Below are 25,150 nucleotides of genomic sequence, written 5' to 3' on the forward strand. Positions count from 1 at the left end.
AATTTTATTTTCTTCATTTTCTTTAATGAATTTGGAAATAGAAACACACTTTAGTGAAAAAAAAAGGAACAGAAAAGTTTAATTGAAGACATCTAAATCTTGGTAATGAATCTAAAGTGTTCATCTTTAATTTTTATTTCTTATATGCTTAATTTGAAATTACAGAGGATATAAATCCCTAAAACTTTCAAAATACATGTGATTTATAGGAATATCTATGAAATATTTTGTCATTTAGCTTTGTACTTTCTATACATATTTTGGAATATATTCCTGACTCATGTGGTGTTTTCTGAGATTATTTAACTTCCATCATGTCTTAAAACTTTTAGGTGCATTTTATGTAATGATATCAAATTACAGAACACAATATGAAAGTATTATCATGCTGAGTTTTGTTTGTGAAGACAGAAGTAAGAATTGTTTTGTTGTAGCTGACAACATAATGGTGATCATTGTCTGTTTTAGACAAGACTCCCAATAGGCAAGCGAGGTAGGCACATATACGCTTGAGGAGTTTTGCTGAGATTGATAGGGTTTCCATCCAATCGGATATCCTCTAGTGCCTTGCGAATGTAAGTCAAATTTTTAACATTGCAGAAGGTATCTTCATGCATCTCTAGAATGTTGTTATTCTAGAAAAGATGAAAATAAGTTACAAGATATAACATATGCTTAGTACGGATATATAGTGCATTTTACTTCATTCTATTTTTATTTTTTGTCACTTATCAAAAAATGTACATTATGCAATTACTATACATCAAGAACTTTTTAGGCAACAGAGATAAGTCAATTAAAATAGATATGTGCTTGCTCTCATAGAATTTATACCTCAGTAATGGGAATATAAAATAAGTGAAAAGACAAATTTACAGAAAAAAGATGTTATTTCCAAAATGATTAGAACTATGAAGAAAGGATGGTGACTATGAAAAGTTATCTTAAGCGACAGCAATGGAACTTGGAAGGAACAACAAGAAGGCATGGTCACTCGAAGAGCCAAGGTGAGAATAACCCCAACAGAGAGAACACCAAATTCAAATTCTGAGTAGCTAGTATAGAATGTTCAAGAATGAGAAATACTCAATATGGTTGAAGTGAACTGAGGGAGAGAGTGAGCAAAAGTCAGAAAGATAGCAGGCCCAGAACTGGGTATTTTTTTTAAATAGCTTTATTGAACATACTTCACAAACCATAAAAGTCACACATTTTAAATGTGCAGTCCAGTGGTTTTCAATATATTTACAGACTTGTATATAAGTGTCCCTAAAATTTAATTTCAGAACATTTTAAATATCTCCTTAAGAAACGTCATAGCTATTAGCAATTACTTCCCCTTTCCATTACCTCTAGCCCTGGTAGCTTCTAAATGACATCATATATCACCTTTTGAGACTGCTTTCTTTCACTATGAATTGTATTTTCAAGGTTCATACATATTGTAGCATGAATCAGTACTTTTTTAAAAAAAATTACTCAATCATTTTTCTCTTGTGTGGACATACTATCTCTTTGTTTATTCATCAGTTAATGGGAATTTGATGGTTTCCAGTTTCTGGCTCTCTTAAATAATGCTTCAGTAAACATTTGTATACAGATTTTGTGTGGACATATGGTTTCGCTTTTCTTGGCTATATATCTAGGAATTGAATTTCTGAGTTATATATTATAGTAACTTTATTTTAACATTCTAAGGAACTGTTGAACTGTTTTCCAAAGTAGCTGCGCCATTTCACACTTCTATCAAAAAAGTATAAGTGTTCCAATTTTCTCTGCATCCTAAGCAACACTTGTGATTGTCTGTTTCTTTTGTTATAGACAACCAAGTGAATGTAACATGGTATCCCATTGTGATTTAATTCATTCCTCATGTATAAGGATAGGCAAAAGTAGGATAATTGTAGTGAACAAAGAAACAGTTCATTCTTTCATTATTATTTCTTAATTATTGTATTATTTATTTGTATTACAACTATACACCTATTTTTGCCCTCCCCTGCATAGAAATACAATTAATATTTTATATGGATTATGTAACCCTGCCACATTGTTAAACTCATTTATTATTTCTGGTGGGTTAGAGAACTGTCTATTCAGGCACTCAGACATGACTTTCTCTATAAAATATTTGTATTGGTAGGTCAATTTGGGCAGTATTTTCATCTTAATATAAAGGCTTTCAACCCACGCATATAGGGATATCTTTATTTATAAATTTCTCCCCAGCTATTTTGAGGTATAACTGACAAATAAAATTATACATATTTAAGGAGTGCAGCATAATGTTTTTATATATGTATACATTGTGAAATAACTACTACAATCAAGATAATTACATTTTCATCAACTCACATAATTACATTTTATGTGGGTATGTGGTAAGAGCACAAGATCTCTCAACAAATTTCAAGTATACAGTACTGTATTATTAATTATAGTTACTATGCTGTACATACTCAGAGATTATTCCCCTGAATAATTTATTTTATACCTTTATAAAGATCTCACTATATCTCCTACCTTCTAGTCCCTAGTAGCCATGCGTCTACTCTCAGCTTCTGTGAATTTGACTTCTTTAGATTCCACATATGAGATCATACAATACTTGTCTTTGGTGTCTGGCCAATTTCACTTAGCATAATGTTCTCTAGGTTCATCCACATCACTGCCAAAGGCAAGATTTCCTCATTTTTAAGGCTTTTAAAATTATACCTTTATTATATTCCATTGTATACACATACCATAATTCATCTGTCATCACCATTGATAGACACTTGAGCTTTTTCTGCTTCCTGGCTAATGTGAATAGTGCTGCTGTGAACACGGGAGCACAGATACCTCTTCAAGATACTGACTTCATTTTCTTTAGATACATAGAATGGGATTGTTAGGTCATATGATAGCTCTGTTTTTCATTTTTCAAAGAACTTCTACACAGTTTTCATAATGACTGCATCACTTTACATTCCTACCAACAGTGTGCAAAGGTTCCCTTTTCTCCACATCTTCACCACCATTTACCTTTGGGTCTTTTTTATATTAGCCATTCTAAAAAGTGTGAGGTGATACATCCTGTGGTTTTGGTTTGCCTTCCCCTGGGGCTTACTGCTGTGGAGCAGCTTTACTTATACCAGTTGGCCATTTGCATATCTTCTTTAGAGAAATGTCTGTTCAGGCCCTTGCCAATATTTTCATTGGGTTATTTGGGTTTTTTTCTTTTCCTGTTGATTGTTTGAGTTCTGTGTATATTTTAGATATTAACCCCTCATTAAATAAATGGTTTGCAAATATTACCTGCAAGTTATTTCTTTTTAATTTAATTTCTTAATTTCATTTTCAGATCATTCACTTCTAGTGCATACATATACAATTAATATTTGTGTATTAAATTTATAACTTGCTGCATTGCTAAAGTCATTTATTATATTTCATCTTTGACTTATTGCTTAAGGAAGGTTGTTTAATATTAATATACTTGTGAATTTCCAAATTTTTCTTTGTTGTTAACCTCTATTTTCATTTCATTTTCACCAGAAAAATAATTTGTATAGTTTTAATTATTTTAGGCCTGCTGAGGCCTGTTTTGTTGTTTCATATATGGTCTATCCTAGGAGACAAGGTCTATCGTTGCACTCATGAGAAAAAGTCATATTTTGCTGTTGTTGGGTGGAATGTTTCACAGATGACTGTTAGGTTCAGTTCATTAATACTGTTGTTCAAGTCTTTTTTTCCTAGTTGATCTTATGGCTAGTTGCTCTCTCCATTAAAAAAGTGTAGTATTGGAATATCCAAAGCTATCATTCTTGATTAGTATGTTATATATTATCAAATATTTTTCAAATGAACCAAATAAGGGGATTTTTTAAAAAGATTTTATTTGTTTATTTTCAGAGAGAGGGGAAGGGAGGGAAAAAGAGAGGGAGAGAAACATCAGTAGGTTGCCTCTCACACACCCCCAACTGGGGACCCAGCCAGCAACCCAGGCATGTGCCCTGACAAGGAATTGAACTGGCAACCTTTCAGTTCACAGACTGGCACTCAGTCCACTAAGCCACACCAGCCAGGGCCAAATAAGGGGATTTTTATATAAGCATTAAAAATTAATATAAAATGAAGACAATGTAAATGAGAAATAGCTTCATGCTAGATATTGATAAGGTGATTGTGAAAGAAGTATTTTAAATGATGCACTTAATGTCTTCTTAAACCTTAAAATAAGAAAGGTAAAGCCAATTATTTTTTAATTTTTTTTATATTTCACTTACAATTGACATACAATATTATAGTAGTTTCAGGTGTATAACCTAGTGATTAGACATTTATATAACTTATGAAGTGATCGCCCCAATAAATCTGATGCCCATCTGACACCATGCATAGTTATTATGATATTATTTACTATATGCCCTATGCTATATTTTATATCCTCATTATTATTCTGGAATTACCAATTTGTAATTCTTAATCCCGTCACCTTTTTTGGCCATCCCCCATCCCTCTCCCATCTGGAAAAAATCAAAATGTCCCTGTATCTATGAATCTATTTTTGTTCTGCTTGTTAATTTATATTATTTTGTAGATTCCACAAATGAGTGAAATCATATGACATGTTTTTCTCTGTCCAACTTATTTCACCCAACACAGTACCCTCTAGCTCCATCTGTGTTGTTGCAGATGTCAAGATTTCATTCTTTTTAATTACTGAGTTATATTTTGTTGCATATACACACCACTTCATTATCCATTCATCTATTGACGTACTTAGGTTGCTTCCATATTTTGGGTATTGTAAATAATGCTGCAATGAACATATAGATACATAACGTCTTTTTGATTTAGTGTTTGGGTTTCTTCAGCTAAATACTCAGAGGGAGAATCACTGGGTGCTTCTTTGTCTTTTGTTATAGCCTTTGCTTTAAAGTCTATTTTGTCTGGTATAAGTAATGCTACCCTAGGTTTTGTTTTTCTTTCCATTTTCATGGACCATCATTTTCCATCTCTTTATTTTCAGTCAGTGTATGCCCTTCAATCTAAAGTGAGTCTCCTGTAGACAGCATATGTAAGAGTCTTGTTTTGTTATCCATTCAGCCTCCCTATGTTTTTATTTTTTTAATTATTGACTATTACAGATGTCCCCCATTTTCCCATCTTTGTTCACCTCCACCTAGTTGCCCACCAGCCTTCACCACATTGTTGTCTGTATCCATGGGCTATGCATATATGTATATGTTCTATGGCTAATTTTTTCTAGTGCCCTCTACCCTCTACTTTCTGAGGTCTGTCAGTCTGTTCCACATATCCATGTCTCTGGCACAATTTTGTTCGTCAGTTTATTGTGTTCATTAAATTCCACATATAAGTGAGATCATGGTATTTGTTTTTCTCTGACTGGCTTATTCTGCTTAACATAATAATCTCCAGGTTCATCAATGTTGTCCCGAAAGGTAAGAGTAATTCTCTTTTATGGTCACATAGTATTCCATTGTGCAAATATACCTTATCTTTTTTTATGCACTTATCTACTAATGGGTATTTGAGCGGTTTCTGATCTTGGCTACTGTAAATAATGCTGCTATGAATATGAGGGTGCATATATTCTTTCTGATGGGTGTTTTGAAATTCTTAGGACGTAGTCCCAGAAGTGATATTCCTGGGTCAAATAGCAGTTCTTTTTTTTTTTTTTTTCTTTTTTTTTTGAGAAAACTCCATACTGTTTTCTACCGTGGCTATGTTAGTCTGCACTTGCACCAGCGATGCACAAGGTCCTTGCCAGTACTTGCTGTTTATCCATTTTTTAATGGTAGCTATTCTGACAGGTGTGAGGTGATATCTCATTGTGGTTTTAATTCACATCTCTCTGATGATTAGTAATGTTGAGCATTTTTCCATATGTGTATTGTCCATTTGTATGTTCTCTTTGGACAAATGTCTTTTTAGGTCCTGTGCCCACTTTAAAAAAAATTGGATGGTTTGTCTTTTGGGTGCTGAGTTGTGTAAGTTCTTTATAAATTTTGGAAATTAGCCCTTATCATATGTATCATCGGTGAATATGTTCTCCCTTACAGTTGGGTTCCCTTTGCATTTTGTTGATGGTTTCTTTGCTGAGTGAAGGCTTCTGGCTGTGACATCTATCACCTCATCAATTACCAGGGTTGATTCAGCTGCTCTGGCTAGCTAGGCAGGTGTTCTCCCTCACTGATCTATATGCATCCCTCCTGAAGCTACATGCTCTGTCTAAGAAGATGACGTTCCTGGTTAGAGGAGAGGACTCTTCTTCAGTCAAGGGTATACAGGTAGCTGCACTCTCCTGCTAGAACCTCTAAACAAGCTCCCCTTATGTCTTTTAATTGGAGTATTTAATCCATTTACATTTAAAGTAATTATTGATAAATATATATTTATTGCCACTTTATCATTCATATTTTTTCCTTTTTTCCTTTATATTAAAGAAGATTTTTTAACGTGTCTTTTAATACTAGTTTGGTGGTAATGAACTCCTTTAACTATTATTTTTTCCTTGTCTGGGAAGGTCTTTATCTGTCCTTTGATTCTAAATTATTTCTTTGCTAAGTGGAGTAATCTTGGCTGTAGGTCCCTGCTTTTCATCACTTTGCATATTCTGTGCCAATCCCTTCTGACCTGCAAAGTTTCTGTTGAGAAATCAGCTGACTGTTTTATGGGAGCTCCCTTTTAGGTAAGTAACTACTTTCTTCTTGCTGCTTTTAAAATTCTCTCTTTGTCTTTAATCTTTGGTAAATATGTCTTGGTGTGGGCCTCTTTGGGTTTATTTTATTTTAGAGTCTCTTCCTGGGCCAGTACATCTTTTTTCTTTACCAGGGTAGGGAATTTTTCTGTTATTATTTCTTCAAATAGGCTTCCAATCCTTTGCTCTCTCTCTTCTCCTTCCAGTAACCTTATGATGCAAATGTTTGTATGCTTCTGCTGTTACAGAGTCCCCTTAAGCTATCCTCATCTTTCTGAATTATTTTTCCATTTGTTGTTATGATTAGGTGTTTTCTGCTACCTTATTTTCCAAATCACTGCTTTGATCCTCTATTTAATCTAATCTACTGTTGATTCCTTGTAATGTATTCTTCATTTCAGTTATTGTAGTCTTCATTTCTGACTGGTCCTTTTTTTATGGCTTCTATCTCCATTTTTATGTTTCCTATCTCTTGGTTGAAATTCTCACTGGGACCATTAATCATCCTAATAACCAATGTTTTGAAATCTGCATCTGGTAGATTGCTTGTCTCTATTTAGTTTTTTTCTGGAGTTTTGTTCTGACTTTTTACTTGGAATATATTTCTTTGTATCCTCATTTTGGCTGCCTCTCTGTGTTTATTTCTATGTATTAGGTACAGTTGCTATGCTTCCTGATTTTGGTAGAGTGGCCTTATGTAGTAGGTATTCTGGAGTTCCAGCTGTGCTCTCCCCCATGGGAGCTGTGTGCACTCTCCTTTTGTAGGTGAGCCTGGATTGCTGTTGGCATATCCATGGGAGGAATTAACCACCTGGTCAATTAGCAGCAAGGACTGGTTGAGACCAGAGTGGAGGATTTGCTGTACAAGGACAACATAAGGCAGGACTCACTCAAGGGGACTGTGGTGCCCACTGAGTCCACCTCTTGAGTGTGTTGTAGAGGTAGTTGGGTGGTGCTTCAACATGGTCTGAAGCTGTCCACCAAGTGCACTGGCTCTAGGGCCTCCTGCAGATCAAGGTTAACTGCCTCCTGTTCTCTGCCTGGAGCCACCCCACATGAACTACAAAGCAAACTGCAGATGGCTGTTATTTGTGCTGGGCTTAGTGGTGCAAGGAGAGGCCAAGCTGTGAATGACTCAAAGTTGGCTGCTGCTAATGCCAGGCCTGGGGCCACTGAGCAAGAAGTGCAGGGTATGCTGAGGCCAGATGCTGTTTATTGGAAAGACTTCAGGGAAGTCCACAGCATGAGCCAAGACAGGTTATTTGTATAGCAAAGCCACTGGAATCAGCATGGTGGGTCTGTAAGTAAGGTGGGATAGGATCTCAAGGAATCAACAATGTGGAGCAAACGGGGTTAGCTAGGTTGATGGAGGCTCCGATATTATGTCCACCTGCTGGCTCTGTAGAAAGAGGGCTCAGCAAAGGAATAATGGTTTCTGCCTAGAAGAAACCTGCCCTTCTAGCCCTCACCCTGATGCCAGACAATTCAGTTCCTCCCTGTATGTCCCTGACACCTTTCGCGCTGGTACCCAAGTGCTGGAGCTCAGAGTGAGTGAGTCGGTCAATGAACCAGTCCATGCACGGGTCCTTTAAGAGGAACACCTGGTACTACAGAAGCCCTCTATCTCATTCATCCACAACCCTCTTTGGTTTTCACAGCTAGAAGTTTTGGGAACTCGGAGCTGGGATCCCTTGCTCCTCAAAGGGGGTACATCCACAGCTGAACTATCCCTCCTGAGTTTTAACAGCCACATGTGGGTATGGGACTGCCCTGTTCTGCATCTCTGCCCCCTCCTACCAGTTTTAATGTGGGTTCTACTCTGTATTCTTAGTTGTAGGACTCATTTTCAGGTGCATTTCAGGCTGTTCTGAATGATGGCTGTTCTGTAGTTTAGCTGTAATTTTGATGTGGTTGTGGGAATATGGAAGTATTGCATTTACCTACTCTGTCATCTTTATTGAAAGCCTGAAAGGCAATTACTTTTAAAGAAATCTCATATTGTACACACAAGCACATTGTGTTTAACTATAACATCAGAGACCTGGTTACTTTGTAGAGTCAATATCATTACAGAAGACAGTCAAAAAATTAATTAATAATTAGAAAACACATTACAATATTTCTTTGAGGATATCCTTGAAAGTTCCTCCTGTCATACATACCTAAGACAAGAAATCCTCATATGTGTTAAAAATAACTTCCAGGAAAGAGATACCAAAAGAGAGCCATCCAGAAACAGGGTGATGACTAGAAAGGAAGTAAGACAGTAAACACTACCAGAAAAACTCTCAAAAGAGACAGATATACAAGACTCAGAGACATATATATAAAAGGACAGATATATCTATAGCTATATAAAATATATGTTAATAGAATAAAAAAGACACAGGAGTAAATATTTACAGAATCCACACAGGAAAACATAGAAATCAGAGACCTGCTCTCACATAGCAAAATCACCTAGTAAAAGATTGTAATAAGCACTATGATATCATCCCTTGAGCACACATTGGATGTATTATCTACAGATTTATTCTACAGAACATAAAATTATTACAGAAAGTTAATTACAGCTGAAGACCAAAAGTTATATCCATAATAAGAATAATTTATCTTTTTTGTTTTAACTGAGAATATTTTGGTATATTTAAATAAAATATATTTAGAAATATTAGATCATAACATTTTTGAAAATGTGTTTTCACACATTACTTTAAAGATAAAATTTAGCTTAATGGGGTTTAAAACAAAGCAGATCTTCAAATATGTCAGTTTAGGAGAAACTGCATTTTCTTAATCCAGAAAAATGGAAGTCTGTCATTGCTAAGCAGATAGAATGCCCTAGGATTGAATTCAATTCAATATATAAAACCTAAAGAAAAACGAAAAGGCTAAAATTGACATTTGTTTCCCTAAAAGTTAGAAATCAAATTAGATATTTTTTCTCTTTTTCTCTTCCATTTCTAATCCTTATGCAATTCTTCAGCAAATAAAACTTCCAATTTTTTTTTCCAGAAGAACCTTTGTGTGCCAAAAAAAAAAATATATCATGATGTGGCAAATAATGGAAATAAAAATTAAGGTTATTAGAAATAGGGTCATGAATGCACAAAAACCTTGTGAGACTGCGAGAGAATGACTGAGAGAAAAGAGAAAAAAAGAGACACTGTTGCAGTGCGTCAACATGACATTATAAAGAGCTTCTTGTGTCTCCATTTGCTCCTGTTTGCCTTTGTTTTCCTTGGAGCTGTTGGGCATACCTTGTAGTTGAAGCTTACCTGGAGATGAAGGGCCCGTAGGTTTTCTGGGAGTGGGAGAGGAATGTGGTCCAAGTTGTTATCGGTGAGGTACAGGTGATGGAGATCATACATATCCTGGAAACATTCCAAACGTAGGGACTTAATAGGAATGAGTGATGCCACCGATGTATTTTTCATTCCCTGTCCATGCAATTATTTGTAGAATACCACATGCCTGTTTGGATCTCATTTAGTAAAGCTAAAGCAGAATAGATTTCCTAAATTACTAGATAATGCAAATGAATTTTGGAAGAATTGAGGACAAGCGGCCGTCTCTTGATGAAAATGAAACATGTTTCTCAATCTCTATGAAGAAACTTGCTTTGTCCACTCTAAACTTCTCAGTTTAAGTAAGGCACTGGTTTCTCGTTCTCTATTCTGCAATAGAACTTTGAGGATTTGGGTGAGACATAGTAAGAATTTATTTCACGGTATAGGGATGGAGACAGGAGAATTTCTCCCCAACAAAAGCCTTCTCTTTCTAATCTGAGCTTCAGAGAAAGGACAGCTGAGCAAGATGGAAAAAGTTTAGACAATAACAGATTGAATCTAGGCAAATACCACAGGACAAACTGTAACTCACCACTGGCCATGCCAACAAAAAATCAATGGAGAGACTGGACTGCTACCCTTGCCAGGTTCTAAAGAGGTGCCCTAAGTCTCTTGCCCAAGATGGGGTGTTGCAAGATAGCCACAAGAGACAGGACTTTCACCATTGCCCAGTGCTAATGGGTCCACACAACAACCTCTAGCCACCAAGGAAGTAATGTGATATCCCCTCAAAGATTCGTTTTTCATTTATTTGTTCAACGTATGTTGAGAGTATTGGCTTGAATAAAGTAAAAATGTCTAAGAAAGCCAGCTGGCTACTGTATTCAGACTCTACACTGTTATTCCAAGCAAGTCACTGTAGTTCTCAGCTCGCTTTCTTCACTTAGAAAGCAAAATCCTTAAGATTAACTGGATCTATCCTTCTTATAAAGTAACTTGGAAGCCTTCTATCCCCAAGGCACCAATCACTCGCTGTAAAAGTAGTTATCCTTTTAGCCACATTAAGTGCTCTCCTTGAGTGGACTTTTTGGTAAATACAAACTATCTGCCAAACACCATTTCTAGGTAGACACCCACTTCTTATTCCACTTCTGCTTTCTGTTCTTGGTGCTTGATCATTCTCGAAATGTACCAGAGCACAGTATTTCCTGACAGCATGATAAATAGAGTTGTAAAATTTAGAAGTTAAAAATCTCATCAAAGTGAATTCCTTTGTAGAAATAAAAACAGCTAGACATTGACTGCAAATGGAATGGGAAGATGAAAATATTTTATATCCAAACTTAAAACTTACTTTAAATGCTTCTTGCTTTATTCCTTTCCTTCCAAGTCTGTTGTTGCTAATATCAATGAATGTCAAAGTGGTTGGCAACTCTGGGAGTTGCCTTATTTTGTTGTCACGCAGGACAAGCTCTCGGAGTTGAGGCAGCTTTCTGAATGCATCTTCATCAATCTCAGATATTAAATTTGATGTCAGATCAATCCTCCTTAAATCATCTAGAAGAAAAAATGATGGAAGTAGTGAAATATTCTTGAAATGTTTTATTCACATAAAAATATGAATGTAAATTTCCTACATACAAGCAAACATAAACATGAATTTATTTAGCAATAACCAGTTAGTTATTTCTAACTACTTTAGAAAAATTTAATTGTTTCCTCTAAATACTATTTGTATTTATGCTTTTATAAGAAAGTATAACTTATACAAAGAAACTGGCACATTATATTTAAAGTAACTAGTCTTTTCTCCATATTCTGAATAAGCTTTATCTGGATTTAACTATTTAAAACTTTTTCTTCAGGGATGACAGATTGCTGTATTTTCTAGTAGTAAAAGATACATTGGTATTAAAATATAAAATCATTAAAAAGAAATTTTTAGTGACTAAAACACTTGATGAAGACGAGTACAAGAATTCTCTGTTGACAACAATTATAACATCAGAATTTAGGATTGCATTCTTCTATCATAAAGTAATTGTGTTTTTATGGGAGTCTCTTTCAAACAAAAAATCTTAGTAAATATATAACTTATGACATTTTACTCTTAATGTCATAACATGACAATAAATTCTAGCCTATAAAAGTTATTTATGATTTTTATTTAGTTGAAAATAGTTTATTTGAAAATATCAACAACTACATAGTTTCATAATGACTTTTATTCATCATTTTTTTCTTATCATAATTAAAATAAATCTAAACAGTTAAAGAAGAAAAATAATTGATTTATGAGCCATATTTTATATTCAGCTATCATGTTCAGTAGCAACATTTTATAGTACCAAAAAATTTATGAAAATCTGTAAAAAAAAGAGAAGAACATTAGTGCTGTCATTCATACTTAGGCTTGCAAAATCATTTCTGTTGATCTTTTTAATTCTGTTAAAGCGGGAATAGAAATATGCAGTGTTCTTGGGCAGTGGAGGAATAGCCTCAAGTTCATGGTCATCGCAGTAAACAGTGGTGCTTATACAAGTACACAGAAGGCAGGTTGGAAAATCTAAAAGATAGAGACAAATAATTATAATTAAGTAACAAAAGCAATTTCTAACAGTGTGGTTAGCTGTGTCTGTTAAACAAGATTAGAGTCTCATACAGACAATCCTGTTGTATTTCATATTTTTTTACATAATTTTCTATAAATGGAATAGTAGTCAAATACACCAACTAATGCTGACTCAATAATTAGTATATTTTTTGTAATGTTTTAAAATTTTATTTTAAATTACTGAGTGGATACTGCACAGTTGATGTTTTTATACTTAAAAATTCTATCTTCAAATGTAAACATTAATATTGTGTTTTTTATTAATTTATAGCAACACATGTAAATGTTTTTATTAGCTCTTTGATTCCACATTTAAACAACTCACTGAAACAAAATCTGCTTCAAGAAAAATACAGGGTAACAATCAATACTGTTAATTCACTCAGTATATATATTTTTTACTCCCTTCTATGTAAATGGCACTATGATAACTGCTGAAATTGTGGTGAGCACAAAGAGACAGAGTTCTATTTTATGATCTGCTATGTAAGATGAATGTTAATCAAGTAAATAAATGAAAGGATGACTATGTTAATTTCATGAAACATCATCTGAGCATAAAACAGAAAAATTTGATCTAGTTTGAAAGTGATGGTTCTCTGAGAAAATGAAAATTGAATTGAAATCCACAAGAAGAGAAGGTGTTGACTTTGCTGGTGAAGGAAGTATATGCAGGCGAAAGAAGCAGCACATTCCCAGTTCCTTCATTTGGGAGGGACTAATAGACAGTCCATGTCACCACAGTGCAGAGAACATAAGAATGTGTAGGACATAACACATGTGGCTTTATAGGCTGAGTTCCAGGTGTTGTTCCTTATCCTACATATGGGCAGGAGTGTTACGTTATCAGATTTCGACGTTAGACATCACTTGCTCAAAGGCATGGTGGAGGTCTAGGGGAGGGCCAGTGGGCAGAGTGGAGATGACTTGTTGTCTAGATAAAAGATGATGGTTGCTAGGGTAATCGTGATGGAAAGACAACAGATCCAAAAGATATTTGTTAGGCTGGATTATATCTCAACATACTAATCTATTTTTTTCCATCTCACATACACACATGCACACCTACCCCTCCTTCACTTCCTGTTTAACGGTCTTGTAGAGGACAGTGGCTTCTAAGGGATACACAAAAGCAATGACCAGAAGGAAAGGAGGAAAAGAGGATAGGGCAATACAATGGATGCCAAGTTGAGTAAGAGTTTGAAAGAAAAGGAAATAGAAACCAATCAAGGCTGCTGAGCTGTTAGGTAAATTAATGACCTAAAAATGTCTATTGGGTAAGTTATTGTGGTGGTTATAGGAGATTTCAGTAAGAGCTATGGAGTGATGAGAGTGCAAGCCAGATTACAGTCATTAAGGAGAAAATTGGAGGTGAGGAAATAGTTACAGCAAATGTAGATGATGCTATTGAGATATTTGACTGTAAAAAACTAAGTAAGAGAGGTAGGGGTAACTGCAAAAACATTATTTGTGTTGGGTATAATGAGGGATATTGACTAAAGTGTGAGGTTTTTAAGAACCCAAAGGGTAAAAAAAGATCTTGAGGGGCAGTAGGAAAGGAAGTTTTAAGCCTAATGGGAAGAATGCACATCCCACATTTGGGAGCACATACAGTTCCTTTGTTGTGATAGCAGGTGAGATATAGTTGTAGGTAAATTATATGTCTGAAAACAATAAGACCAAATATTTGTTGGCCAGAAGGTGTATCTTCTTTGTGAAGTAGGAGGATTAGCTTTCTGAAGAGCTCGCGGAGTAAAGGGAAAAGGAGAGGAAGTGTTGTGAGAGGTGAGGTAAATGGAGAAATTGAAATAAGCCCTGAGAATTATAGAAGAAGAAAACAATGGAGGAACTTCTTTGGGATTGCTAAGTGATCAGCTCATTCCTACTTAGCTGAAACTTTCCTGGTCTTAGCACTGAAAGTCCCCTATCTCTGGGACCCCTTACTCACAGACATAAGGGACAATTTGTTGCCTTAGTTCAAATAGCAAGAATTAGTAATACAACTAAGATAAAACAAATAATTAATCATGCTCTATAGCTCTAGTACAAATATACTTCCACTAAGCCTTTTTTGAATTTTTATTCCAGCAATGAGAAGTTCCTCATATTCTTCATATCCTTTAAAATATCAGCAGAAAGGGGAAGGGTCATCAAGGAATGTGTATAAAAGACCCATGGACAAAGCCAAAGGGGGGTAGGATTGAGGGTGGGAGGTGGGGTGAGTGGGTGGGGGAGAGAGAGGGGGAGAAAATGGAGATAACTATACTTGAACAACAATTTAAAAAAATACATCAGCAGAGGCTACAGAAAAACACCCTGGCTGATTAATCTCAGCCCAGTTAATAGGATAAAGAAAATTATACCATAAATTGCATGGCTATCTCAACTCTTGACTAGTCTCACTCTGGCTGCCTCTGAGTCTGAATTTCCCAAAGAACAAATTTCTAGGGCACTGGATTACAGGAGAGTGGGGACAAATTTCACTCCAAGATCTTATATATTGTATAGATGCCATACTCAGCAGTGAGCTGTTATATTCATTTTAGGAAATCTTCATAATTTTCAACTTGTAAACTTTTTAAGACCTCTGTGCATTTTAAGTGTGTGTGACTTGAGTGATGTTATCAATGTTTTTGTAAATATTTACTATGTTTTTTCTATTTAACTTAATTCTAACAATTTTGTACTTTAATAAAACACTCTAAACATTGCAACTGCTTCCCCCTGAAATAACTAGTAATGTACTTACTAATGTTTTACTGCTATCATTAAATAGGAAAATCATTTACAATAACAACTTCAGGAATAAACAAACAATTTTAGAAATAAAAAAAATTAAGAGGTAACTGTAAAATAATTAATACTTAATGATTTCTTCCATCAATATAAAATAATATTTGCCATTTATCATATTTTTTGAAATAAGGCCTTTTATTCTCCTATATATTCATGGCTATGCTAATTTAACAATAATTTCTTAGAGTAATAATATATTCACACCAGTTATAATTTAATTATGGTTTTTCCACTCATAACTCAAGACCACTTTATGTGGCTTCAGAATATAATTTTTAGAAATTTGTAGCAATAATTAAAAATATATTTTGATATTTAATGTTATAAATGATTCCAAACTATGTAACTTTGATGAATTTATAAGATTATAATTTAATTTTAATATTAGAATTTTGGTGATGCTTTTTCTCTGTAACTTAAATTGTGAATTAAAACTTAACTTTGCTATCACATTCAGATTATTTTAGTGACAACATTTTTGTAAAGTCATAGAGAGAGCATTTTGGTGTGATTCTACTTGAATAACCCCAAGAATGACACTGATAAATTCTAACAAGAAATATAGACAAATTATAAAATCATTTTAACCCCAAGAATTTCTCCTCTGGTTTAGATCACTTTTGGCCATACAAAATGGAATTTGGTGTAATGGACCACTTGCCTCTCTTTTCCTTCTCTCTGCTTCTTCCTAGGACTGAGTGAGAAGAAGCCTGCTTTCCAGCAACTACAAGACAAAAATCAGAAGAGGCTCTCTTCAAAGCCAAGGTGTGAAACTAATGGTAATGTGATCTCTGGCAGGTCCCAACCCTTTTAGAGCTAGTACCTCAGTAATAATGAAAAAATTAATGCTGACACCCTCACAGGGAGTTTGTAATACTCACATGAGATAATGTAAAGTGCTGAGCATTATGGTCCACAGATATTAGGTGCTCAGTCAATGTAATATTGTTACTATTACCATCATCATTATCATTCATCATCAATAACCTTATTACCTTGAACTGCTGTGGCCTGATCTCAGACATAGATTCTGGTCCTGCTAATAGTGTATGCTTTGTTGAAGAAATGCATTCCATTAACCACATAGGTTTTGAGTAATGATGTTAGATAAATATTTTCATTCTAAATCTTTAGTCATTTGAAAATGTACATCATGCCCAAGCTGAATTATTGTAACTGCTTTATATTTGAATACAGAATAGAAGTGTATCTCTTGCTTCAAACCTAGTCTATTGCAAAACTTTCTCTTTGGGTCATGTGGGTTCCTTGTGTGGACTTGGAGCTTGGCGGTCTCGAGGGCTGACCAAGTGGATTTAATCACAACTCAGCATTGATGGACCTGACCTTCATTGGTTTGTGGACCCAGAACCCTGGGGAATTCAGGCTCCTGTGGGGAAGAGCCATCAATCAGCCTTGGGGTGGACTCCTCCTCCTCGTCTTCAGCTTCCTCTGGCTGTTGGGGTGGAGTGACGAGCTCTCTGTTCCCTGAAGGCATCATTGTAGCTATTTCAATCTGAAAAAGAAGCAGATTTTGATCGGGCAACCTCAGTCACCCTTTGGCAATGAAACAAATTTCAAATGTATCCATCTTTGCCACAAGAGGGCACTCGTGTTCTGACTGGCCTGCTTACCTGGGAGAGCCCATTAAGTTCCTTACTATTGTTTCTAATTAGTTGCTTTGGTTCTCAAATTTTAGTAATAGTTTCTAATATCTTTTGGCGAGGGAGAGGGTTCTGCACTTTTAAATATTTCTGTATGTTTGTTCATTTCATAAATTTTAAGAAGCCCTTATTTATGGTTTTCTAAATACATGACATTGTAAGAATGCATAAATTTGAAAGATTCAAATTAACCCCGAAATATTCAGAGTCCCCTTCACTCTGCTGCCTCCAAGATAATAACAATAAAAAAAATTTCCATGTATATTTCAGTCCTTTCAATCCTTGGTCCCCTGGATTTAAATGTTCTATTCCTTTACAACAATTTACATTTCTTCCAATTGTATTTTACTGAAAAGTCTTCTTTCTACTAAAATACAATATCTGCAGACATGAAAACTATGATTTGATGACAGTATGCCGATTCTCATATATTTTCAATATTATTTTAAATAGCAAGTATTACCAACAATATTTGAGAATGTTAAAATTGGCGTTTCTGAGCATTTTGACAATAAGCATTTAAAAAATTAAAAAATACTCAAATAACTTTTCAGGGATTGTATTTTTCTATTGTTGACACTATTACTGATGTCCCACATTTCTCCAACTTTGTCTCCTTCTACCCAGCCCCCTTCTACCCCCACCTTCACCACATTTTTGTTCTGTGTCCATGGGCTCTGTGTATGCATATATGCATATATGTTCTTTGGCTAATCATTTCTAGTTCCCACACCCCGCTTCCTTCTGAGAACTGTCAGTCTGTTCCATGTATCTATGTCTCTGGTTCTATATATTTTTTAAAGATTTAATTTATTTACTTTTAGAAAGAAGGGAAAGGAAGGAAAAAGAGAGGGAGAGAAACATCAATGTGTGGTTGCTTCTGTGCACCCCCTACTGGGGACCTGGCCCACAACCCAGGCATGTGCCCTGTTGCGAATAGAACTAGCTAGTTACCCTTTGGTTCGCAGGCCTGTACTCAATGCACTGAGCCACACCAACCAAGGGGCTCTGGTCCTATTTTGTTCATCAGTTTACTTGGCTCATTAGATTTCATTTATGAGATCATATGGTATTTGTCTTTCTCTGACTGGCTTACTTCAGTTAGCATAATGTTCTCCAGGTCCATCCATGTTGTCACAAAGGACAAGATATCCTCCTTTTTTAAGCCATGTAGTAGTCCATTGTGTAAATACACCATACATACCTTTTTTATCCTCTCACCTACTGATAGACACTTGGGCTGTTTCCAGATCTTGACTCAACACCAGGAAGACAAAAAACCCAATTAAAAAATGTGCAAAGGACCTGAATAGACACTTCTCCAAAGGGGACATACAAAACGCCAATAGACATATAAAAAAATGTACATCACTAATCATCAGAGATATTCAAATTAAAATGACAATGAGGTATCACCTCACACCTGCCCGGATGGCTCCCATCAATAAATCAACAAACAGCAAGTGCCTGTGAGGTTTGTGGACTAAAGGGAACCCTCATGCACTGCTGGTGGGGATGCAGACTGGTGCAGCCACTGTGGAAAACAGTATGGAGTTTCCTCAAAAAATTAAAAATGGAACTTCCATTTGACCCAGCAATTCCACTTCTGAGAATATGTCCTAAGAATCCCGAAAACACCCATCAAAAAGAATATATGAACCCCTATGTTCATAGCATTGTTATTTACAATAGTAAGGGATTGTATTTTAGATTGCGCTTGCTTTTCTCTTTTTACATGCATATATTAAGTAATAAATTATTACCTCTAAGACAACTGTTTGTAATTAGAATTATCCCTTACTCCTAAACTCCCTCCTACTGCCTCAGTATCTATTCCTTTGTATGTGACCTTGGGCAGAAAATGTATTCAAGACAATTGGTTGGCAACATGCCAGACCCACCCACTGGGGCCTAATTTCCTCAAGGCATCCCCAGAAATCCCAGATTTTCCCTTTACCTGACTGCTATGGCCCCTTGATCCTTTCCACCCTTCTTTATTTGCTTTCATTAAGCAAGCAACAAAAAAAGTTACTTTCTAACTTATTTAATGTCAAAATGATATGCAAGGGATTACTTTCATGTATAAAGTACATACATAATTAGGACAAATATATTCTGGATGTTTTAGATAAGAATAACATTTTAAAGATACATACATTTACTGCCATCTTTGATAAATTCGAATACATTGTTTCACGAATGAAAATTATCCTTTAAAAACCCCTAAACTTTCATCAGTGCGCATTTCTGAATTGTGTCCCCCTGTGCGCTTCTGCAGTCTCTCCCTCTTAGCCCTTCTTCCACTGTGTTATAGTGGTTCCATCGCTTTTCTGACCCACCAAACCTACCAGATGGTACACTCTCAGTTACGCCCTATGTCTTTATACCTAAAGGCTGTAGCATAATTTAGAATCAACAAGCACTTACTGAATGTAATACAAAAAGTTTGCTTGCCCAAAAAATATATCTAATGCATAGTTGCATACTTAGAGATTTTGCCAAAGAATAACTGAATGTGTTAATGCTTACTTTAACACATTTAATGCATGTAATCAAACCAAAAGCAAATCCTAAAAGCAAATCCTACTGTGTCTTATGCATTGGGAAGCCATACATGGAGATATCATGTCCATAAATCTCCACTTGAGAAGGCTGGGCACACTTCCTTAAACAGAGACATACGGGCTCCATCTGCAGGGTCAGAATGAGGCAACTTCAGAAGAAATGGATTTGCAGAGAGACCAAAAGGAGGCTCCAGGAAGAGCGGAAATTGAGACAGATGTTTCAGGGAATGGAGGCAGCCTAAAGGGAGAAACGCATTCCAGACACATTGCCTTGAGTCTTCGGCTTTATAGGAAAAATGTTTGCACATATTTTTGCACTTAATTGTTTTTCCACCGATCCAATGTGAAGCTGTAAGATCTCACTTGTCATTCACTATGAGGCGGCAAAACAGCTTTTGTGTTTATCAGAAACTGTTTTTTTCATGCTTATTTGCTATTTAAATAGGAATGTTGAACAACTTTTAAGACCAAGGAAAAGGAATGCCTTTTGGTTTACCAAAATAGTTACAACTGTAACCACAAAGTACTATGCCTGGAGAGTCTTTTGCATTGCAGACGTTTATTGTCACTGTTGAAAAGAAGTGATTTAGTCTTCTGTCTTTTTTTCCTCTCTTACCAATTTTCATAATATGATATGAAGTTGTGAGGAAATGCATGCAAAGAAATGAGGCCAGAGAAACATGACCGTCTGGCTCTCCATGTGGCAGACTTTTATACATATGCTGCAGAAACTTAAATTTGGGAATAAACACAAATAGCCAGAAAAATATCCCTACTTCTCAAGCTACAATTAGTAACACTCAAATGCAAATATATAACTGGGCCTCTGATATAAGTATCCATTTTTACTTAATTTACCTCCATTCTTTTTTATACTTCCTATTTTACTCTGGCTTGCTTCCTACTGAATTGGCCTTTTAATTTGTTCAGCACAAATTGCTGAACAGAAGGATGAACTAAGTAAATGTTGTTATAAGCCACCAAAATGTAGGATTATTTGTTAAACAAGATAACTGATACAGATTTTTATGTTGTACATGTGAATATTTGATTAATATGTATCTCTCCATAAGGGTAAATATATATCTTATAATTTTTTTCCACCACTATATTCCCAGATTCTACCCCAGTATTGCCAGCAATTAGTAGGATAATAAGTATTGTTGAATCAGTAAACAATTGTTGAAACAGGTAAACAATGACAATTTTTGATACTTGAAGGGGTGCTTTGGATACCAGAGTAAAAAAATATTTTAACATAAGTGTATGAGAGAACAGGTGTGAAAAGAGATTAGTTATGGGTCAGACATCTTCATGTCTGCCAATGGATCTTCATTATAGATCAAAGATACTGTGAAGGGAAACTAATAAAAGAGATATGCTTTGACCTCATAAGATGAAACTGCCTTTGAGTTTACTACTGATCCAAAGATTTTGCTTAGGTATGGTCTATATTTTAGGGGAAGGTGGAATTATATGTTTAGAGTCACAGCTGTTCCATTGCACAATTCTGAGAGGCACTATTCATTTGACATTCTGTGTGAATGGTGCCCCCTGGATTTATAGAACGCAATGATCTTGCTGAGTGCATGTTAACTCTGAGAGATTAACTAGTCCTGTTACCAAGGTTTACCTTATCTTTTTTCTTGTCCTCTTTACTTGAGCTGCAATTCTTACAGTTTTGACTTAACACATCAGTTAGTCAGAGATGGGACATTTTTCTTAATCTTTTCTTTGCCTATATGTACAATTTGAGAATAATGACAGTTCAGTAAACCCCGAAGGAAAAAGAAGGTAGAAGCATATATACGCCAAGATCCCATCTGATTTATTGATATTCATTGAAAAATAAAGATATAATTTTTTTTTATTAGAATAGGAAGAAAAAGCAGATTTCAGCATGTAAAACAGGGTCAAGGACAGGGTCACAGGGAGGTTTCCACCCCAAGAAATTTTCATTTTAGGTTGTTTTCAAGATGCAAAACTGACCTTAAAAATGCACTGTGAAAAGAGACCATTTTTTCCCAGCCCTTGGGCACAGCTTGCCTCCTGACTCCTAGCTGCATTGACTCCTGACAACACAGTTGAAGAAAGAACAAGGAAACTGAAGATGGCAGCCTATGAACATTCAGTTTAGGGAAAGAGTTTGCTAAGGTTAACATCGTTTGTTGGAGAGAACTATTAAATTTGTTGAATACAAACAACATAATCACTAAAGAGATCACCTCTGACAAGTAGAAATGAGATTTCATTTGATTTCCTCATGAGTTAGTTGAACATAATTGACATGGATTAAATACTGTATAAGAGAAACTGCTATGCTTTTTCTATTGATTCTAATGTCACTCTCAGAACAACTATGTAGAGGTATAATAATTGTGTATGTGTGATAGATTTGTAAGTGGAAGGTGAGAGGTAGAAGGACTAAATTAATTGCCTGAGGTCATGCAGCTTCTAAGTACTAAAGACTAAGATTGAATCCGATCAATCCTGCCACCACACTGCTTCACTTCCTTAATTTTGATTCTGTATTCAGCCAAATAAAATTCTTCTGAATAATGTAGTTTTTAAGGCACTTTGATTTTGAGAAAGAGGAGCTTTGGGTAGGAAAAGTGAGCATTATCAGTACTGGGAAATGACTATTCTCATATAAACTCGTAAATAGGCTTTCTTGTTTATATTTTAAGCCTCATGTGATTTTTGCTAAGGATCATTCATCAACCTACAGTCTGATCTGACCATAACTGATTATATATGAACCTGAAGGCTGAACCTTAACTTGTTAAACCTGAAGGCTGAAGACCATATCAATGACATGTAGCCCCATGAGAGCACTTGACAGCCAATCAATCCTCTCCTGAAATTGATGTGTGAAAATATCACATAACATTAATGTAGGCGGGTTGTAAAATTTATGCAGCATTTATTATAATTTTCTCTCACTTTTGTGAGAAGTAAGTACTATGTCAGAATAAAACTTTAGCATGATGGCTGAGACAATTCCATGTATGCATCAAAGTGGTTCATTTGTCTCCTGGGTATTCAGCTAAAATATATTTTCCACTTTCTTTGAATCTAGATTGGGTCATATAGCTCATTTTGGCCAATGGAAAGGGAGAAGAAGTAATGTCCCTCATATGTTCCCAATCAATAAAAATCAAGTACACTTTCTACACGTTCTTTTCTTTCCCTCAATCTGTCAACAGAAGATACCACTGTGAATTTGACTTCCTAAAGTGAAGATGGCAAACCTCTAACATAAAAGAAGTTTGAGTCCTTGAATAACTACTTGGAGAATAGTAAACCTGTTGACCTGCACTGTACAGTATTGTCAGCAAGATATATATTTTTATGTGTTAAGCCATTGGAATTTTGGCATTGTTTGTTACAGCTGCTAATGTAATTTGGCCTGATATAAACCTTTTCAATGTTTGTTTCCTTTTCCATTTTCTAATTATACTGAGGGAACAATGTTTAATGTTTTATGGGTTAATATATCTTATATATAAAATAACTTTAGGAAAAAATAAATGTACATTTTTTTGTCTTCCCTATTCCTATTTCTCTTTTATAAATAATTGTTCTTTGATCTTGGTTCCTTGGTTTAGTACTTCCTGAAATATTATACTACCAAATTTGAGGAAATTCATGGCATTTTGACTTTTTTATTTTTAAAATCTCAATATTTAATTAACTTGACTAAATCAAAATGAATAAATTTATATAATTAATAATAAATGTCTTCAGGTCAAATACCAAAATTAGTGGTTTTTTGTTTAAATCAAAATTGTATAAAGTCATAGCATTTGATATTCACTGGCTAGAATATTATATATGTATTTATGAAAAAGTATAAATGCTCTTTTAGTTTTTTAAAAATATATTCTGATGTATGGTTATTCTTCATAAATCCATAAGTTCAAATGATGATGCTTCTTTGTATTTAATGTAAAGTGTAAGTGAAAAATTCAATGCAAAAGTAACGATCTGATGATTTGAAGGTTTCATTTAATCACAGTCTCTCTGGTCTGTTTCTTCTGCAATCTCAGCGCTTTTTTGTTCACATGTTTATTTTCTTTGTTGTTATTGTTGCCAGAAAATGATAATATTCTATTTTTCGCTGTCAGAAAGATTTATCCCCGTTTATTCAGAACTCCTATCATCATCCCCTTAGGCTCCAGAAACTTAATAGGTTTCTAATATCTAGTTCTTACAAATGTATCACCTAGTTCTAGTAGAACGTCCCCAAATAATATTGGTAAGAAACTCTGGAAAAAGCTTTAGCAACATTATCTAACAGCTTAGCCAGTTCATGTTCCCTTTACCCTTACTGCCCTTGTTCCCCAAGTAAGGATGCCAGGAGGACAATTTAGTGTAGGCTGAAATCAGTAATCTCATGAGAACGGGATAGGGGGAGGGAATCAATCACAGTAATTGAAACAAAGCAGTTGGACTGAAAAACAAGAAACCTGAACCTTCCAAGCTCTAGCTTTTTATTTTATGATGGAGTAATTTAGTATTACTTTTTTTTTTTAAGTTTTAATCTTTTCTATCCTAACACAAAGCCTTTTTTGAGACGCAAAGTATAATGAACCATGGCTTTTAATATTTAGAACTTCTCTGCATTAAACTACTATTCATTGATGATGATGGTGGTTATGATGATGATAATGTATATATTATCATAGGGTATTTTGAATAAAAAAATGTGCATTTATAGAGGATATCCCAGGGAGGGCCATCTTATAGCCAACTGTTTTAATTTTGAAAGAGCTAATTATTACATTAAAATATTTTCTATTGCTCAGAAGCAGCGATAAAGCCTGACGAAATTTTACAACTTTATCTCTTAGAAGCAGAATTACTTTAAACAAATTCAAAAGCGTGTACTAAACCAGAATGCTAACCTGAACCCTCTTATTGACAGCAATATATTCTCTGTAGTCTCAGCACTCTCACTTGGGCCCTAATTATAATCCAAAGACTGTTGATGACTATAAAATCAGAGCAAAGGACTCTAGATAAGTCAACTGTATATTAGCATAATGTAAAGGAAGGGCTGATTTTTAAAGGTCAAAATCTTTACATTTTTTCCCCATCATATGTTTTTAGTCATTAGCATGATGAAAATCACCCTGCTAATAGGAAATGCTGTTGAATAGTAATTGATTGTCTATGATCTTCCTTTTTTTCTCTCAATATCAAAACATACTGATCCCCTTGAATTTCCATTCTATATGTGTTACAGATTCCATGCAGTTATAGTAGAGGATTTTTATCTTAAATGTCCTAAATTTTATTTTGTCTTTCATATTTATGCCTTTAATGAGAGCTTTGATAGCTCTAAAGAGAGCACACAAAAATATTTGATCCAGCTGAAGTATCTTTTAGATATATTTTCTTCGCTCTTCTCGTATATGTTGTATGTGAATAATATATATTTGCTTACATACCATTTACCTCTTTAAAGACCACATTGAGTGTGAGCAGAGAGATTGGCATGATGTCACAGTGATTAC

The 25,150-nt window shown here is 34.9% G+C and overlaps 1 protein-coding gene across 1 annotated transcript in view; it reads right to left on the reverse strand.

Annotated features, from left to right (window-relative positions):
- Positions 1 to 235: 235 nt before the first annotated feature.
- EPYC (epiphycan) overlaps positions 236 to 25,150 on the reverse strand; it is a 39,275-nt gene continuing 14,360 nt past the window's right edge. The window contains exons 3-7 of the mRNA XM_054579847.1: positions 16,751 to 16,919; positions 12,404 to 12,562; positions 11,351 to 11,553; positions 9,985 to 10,080; positions 236 to 635 (exon numbers count right to left, since the gene is read on the reverse strand). Of these exons, the coding sequence (XP_054435822.1) occupies positions 465 to 635; positions 9,985 to 10,080; positions 11,351 to 11,553; positions 12,404 to 12,562; positions 16,751 to 16,919 (798 nt within the window). The 3' untranslated portion in view covers positions 236 to 464. The remainder of the gene's footprint in view (positions 636 to 9,984; positions 10,081 to 11,350; positions 11,554 to 12,403; positions 12,563 to 16,750; positions 16,920 to 25,150) is intronic.

Source organism: Pteronotus mesoamericanus, unplaced genomic scaffold (assembly GCF_021234165.1).
Source record: "Pteronotus mesoamericanus isolate MK-2021 breed Mesoamerican mustached bat unplaced genomic scaffold, CSHL_Meso_final contig_56, whole genome shotgun sequence".
Lineage (NCBI taxonomy): Eukaryota > Metazoa > Chordata > Mammalia > Chiroptera > Mormoopidae > Pteronotus > Pteronotus mesoamericanus.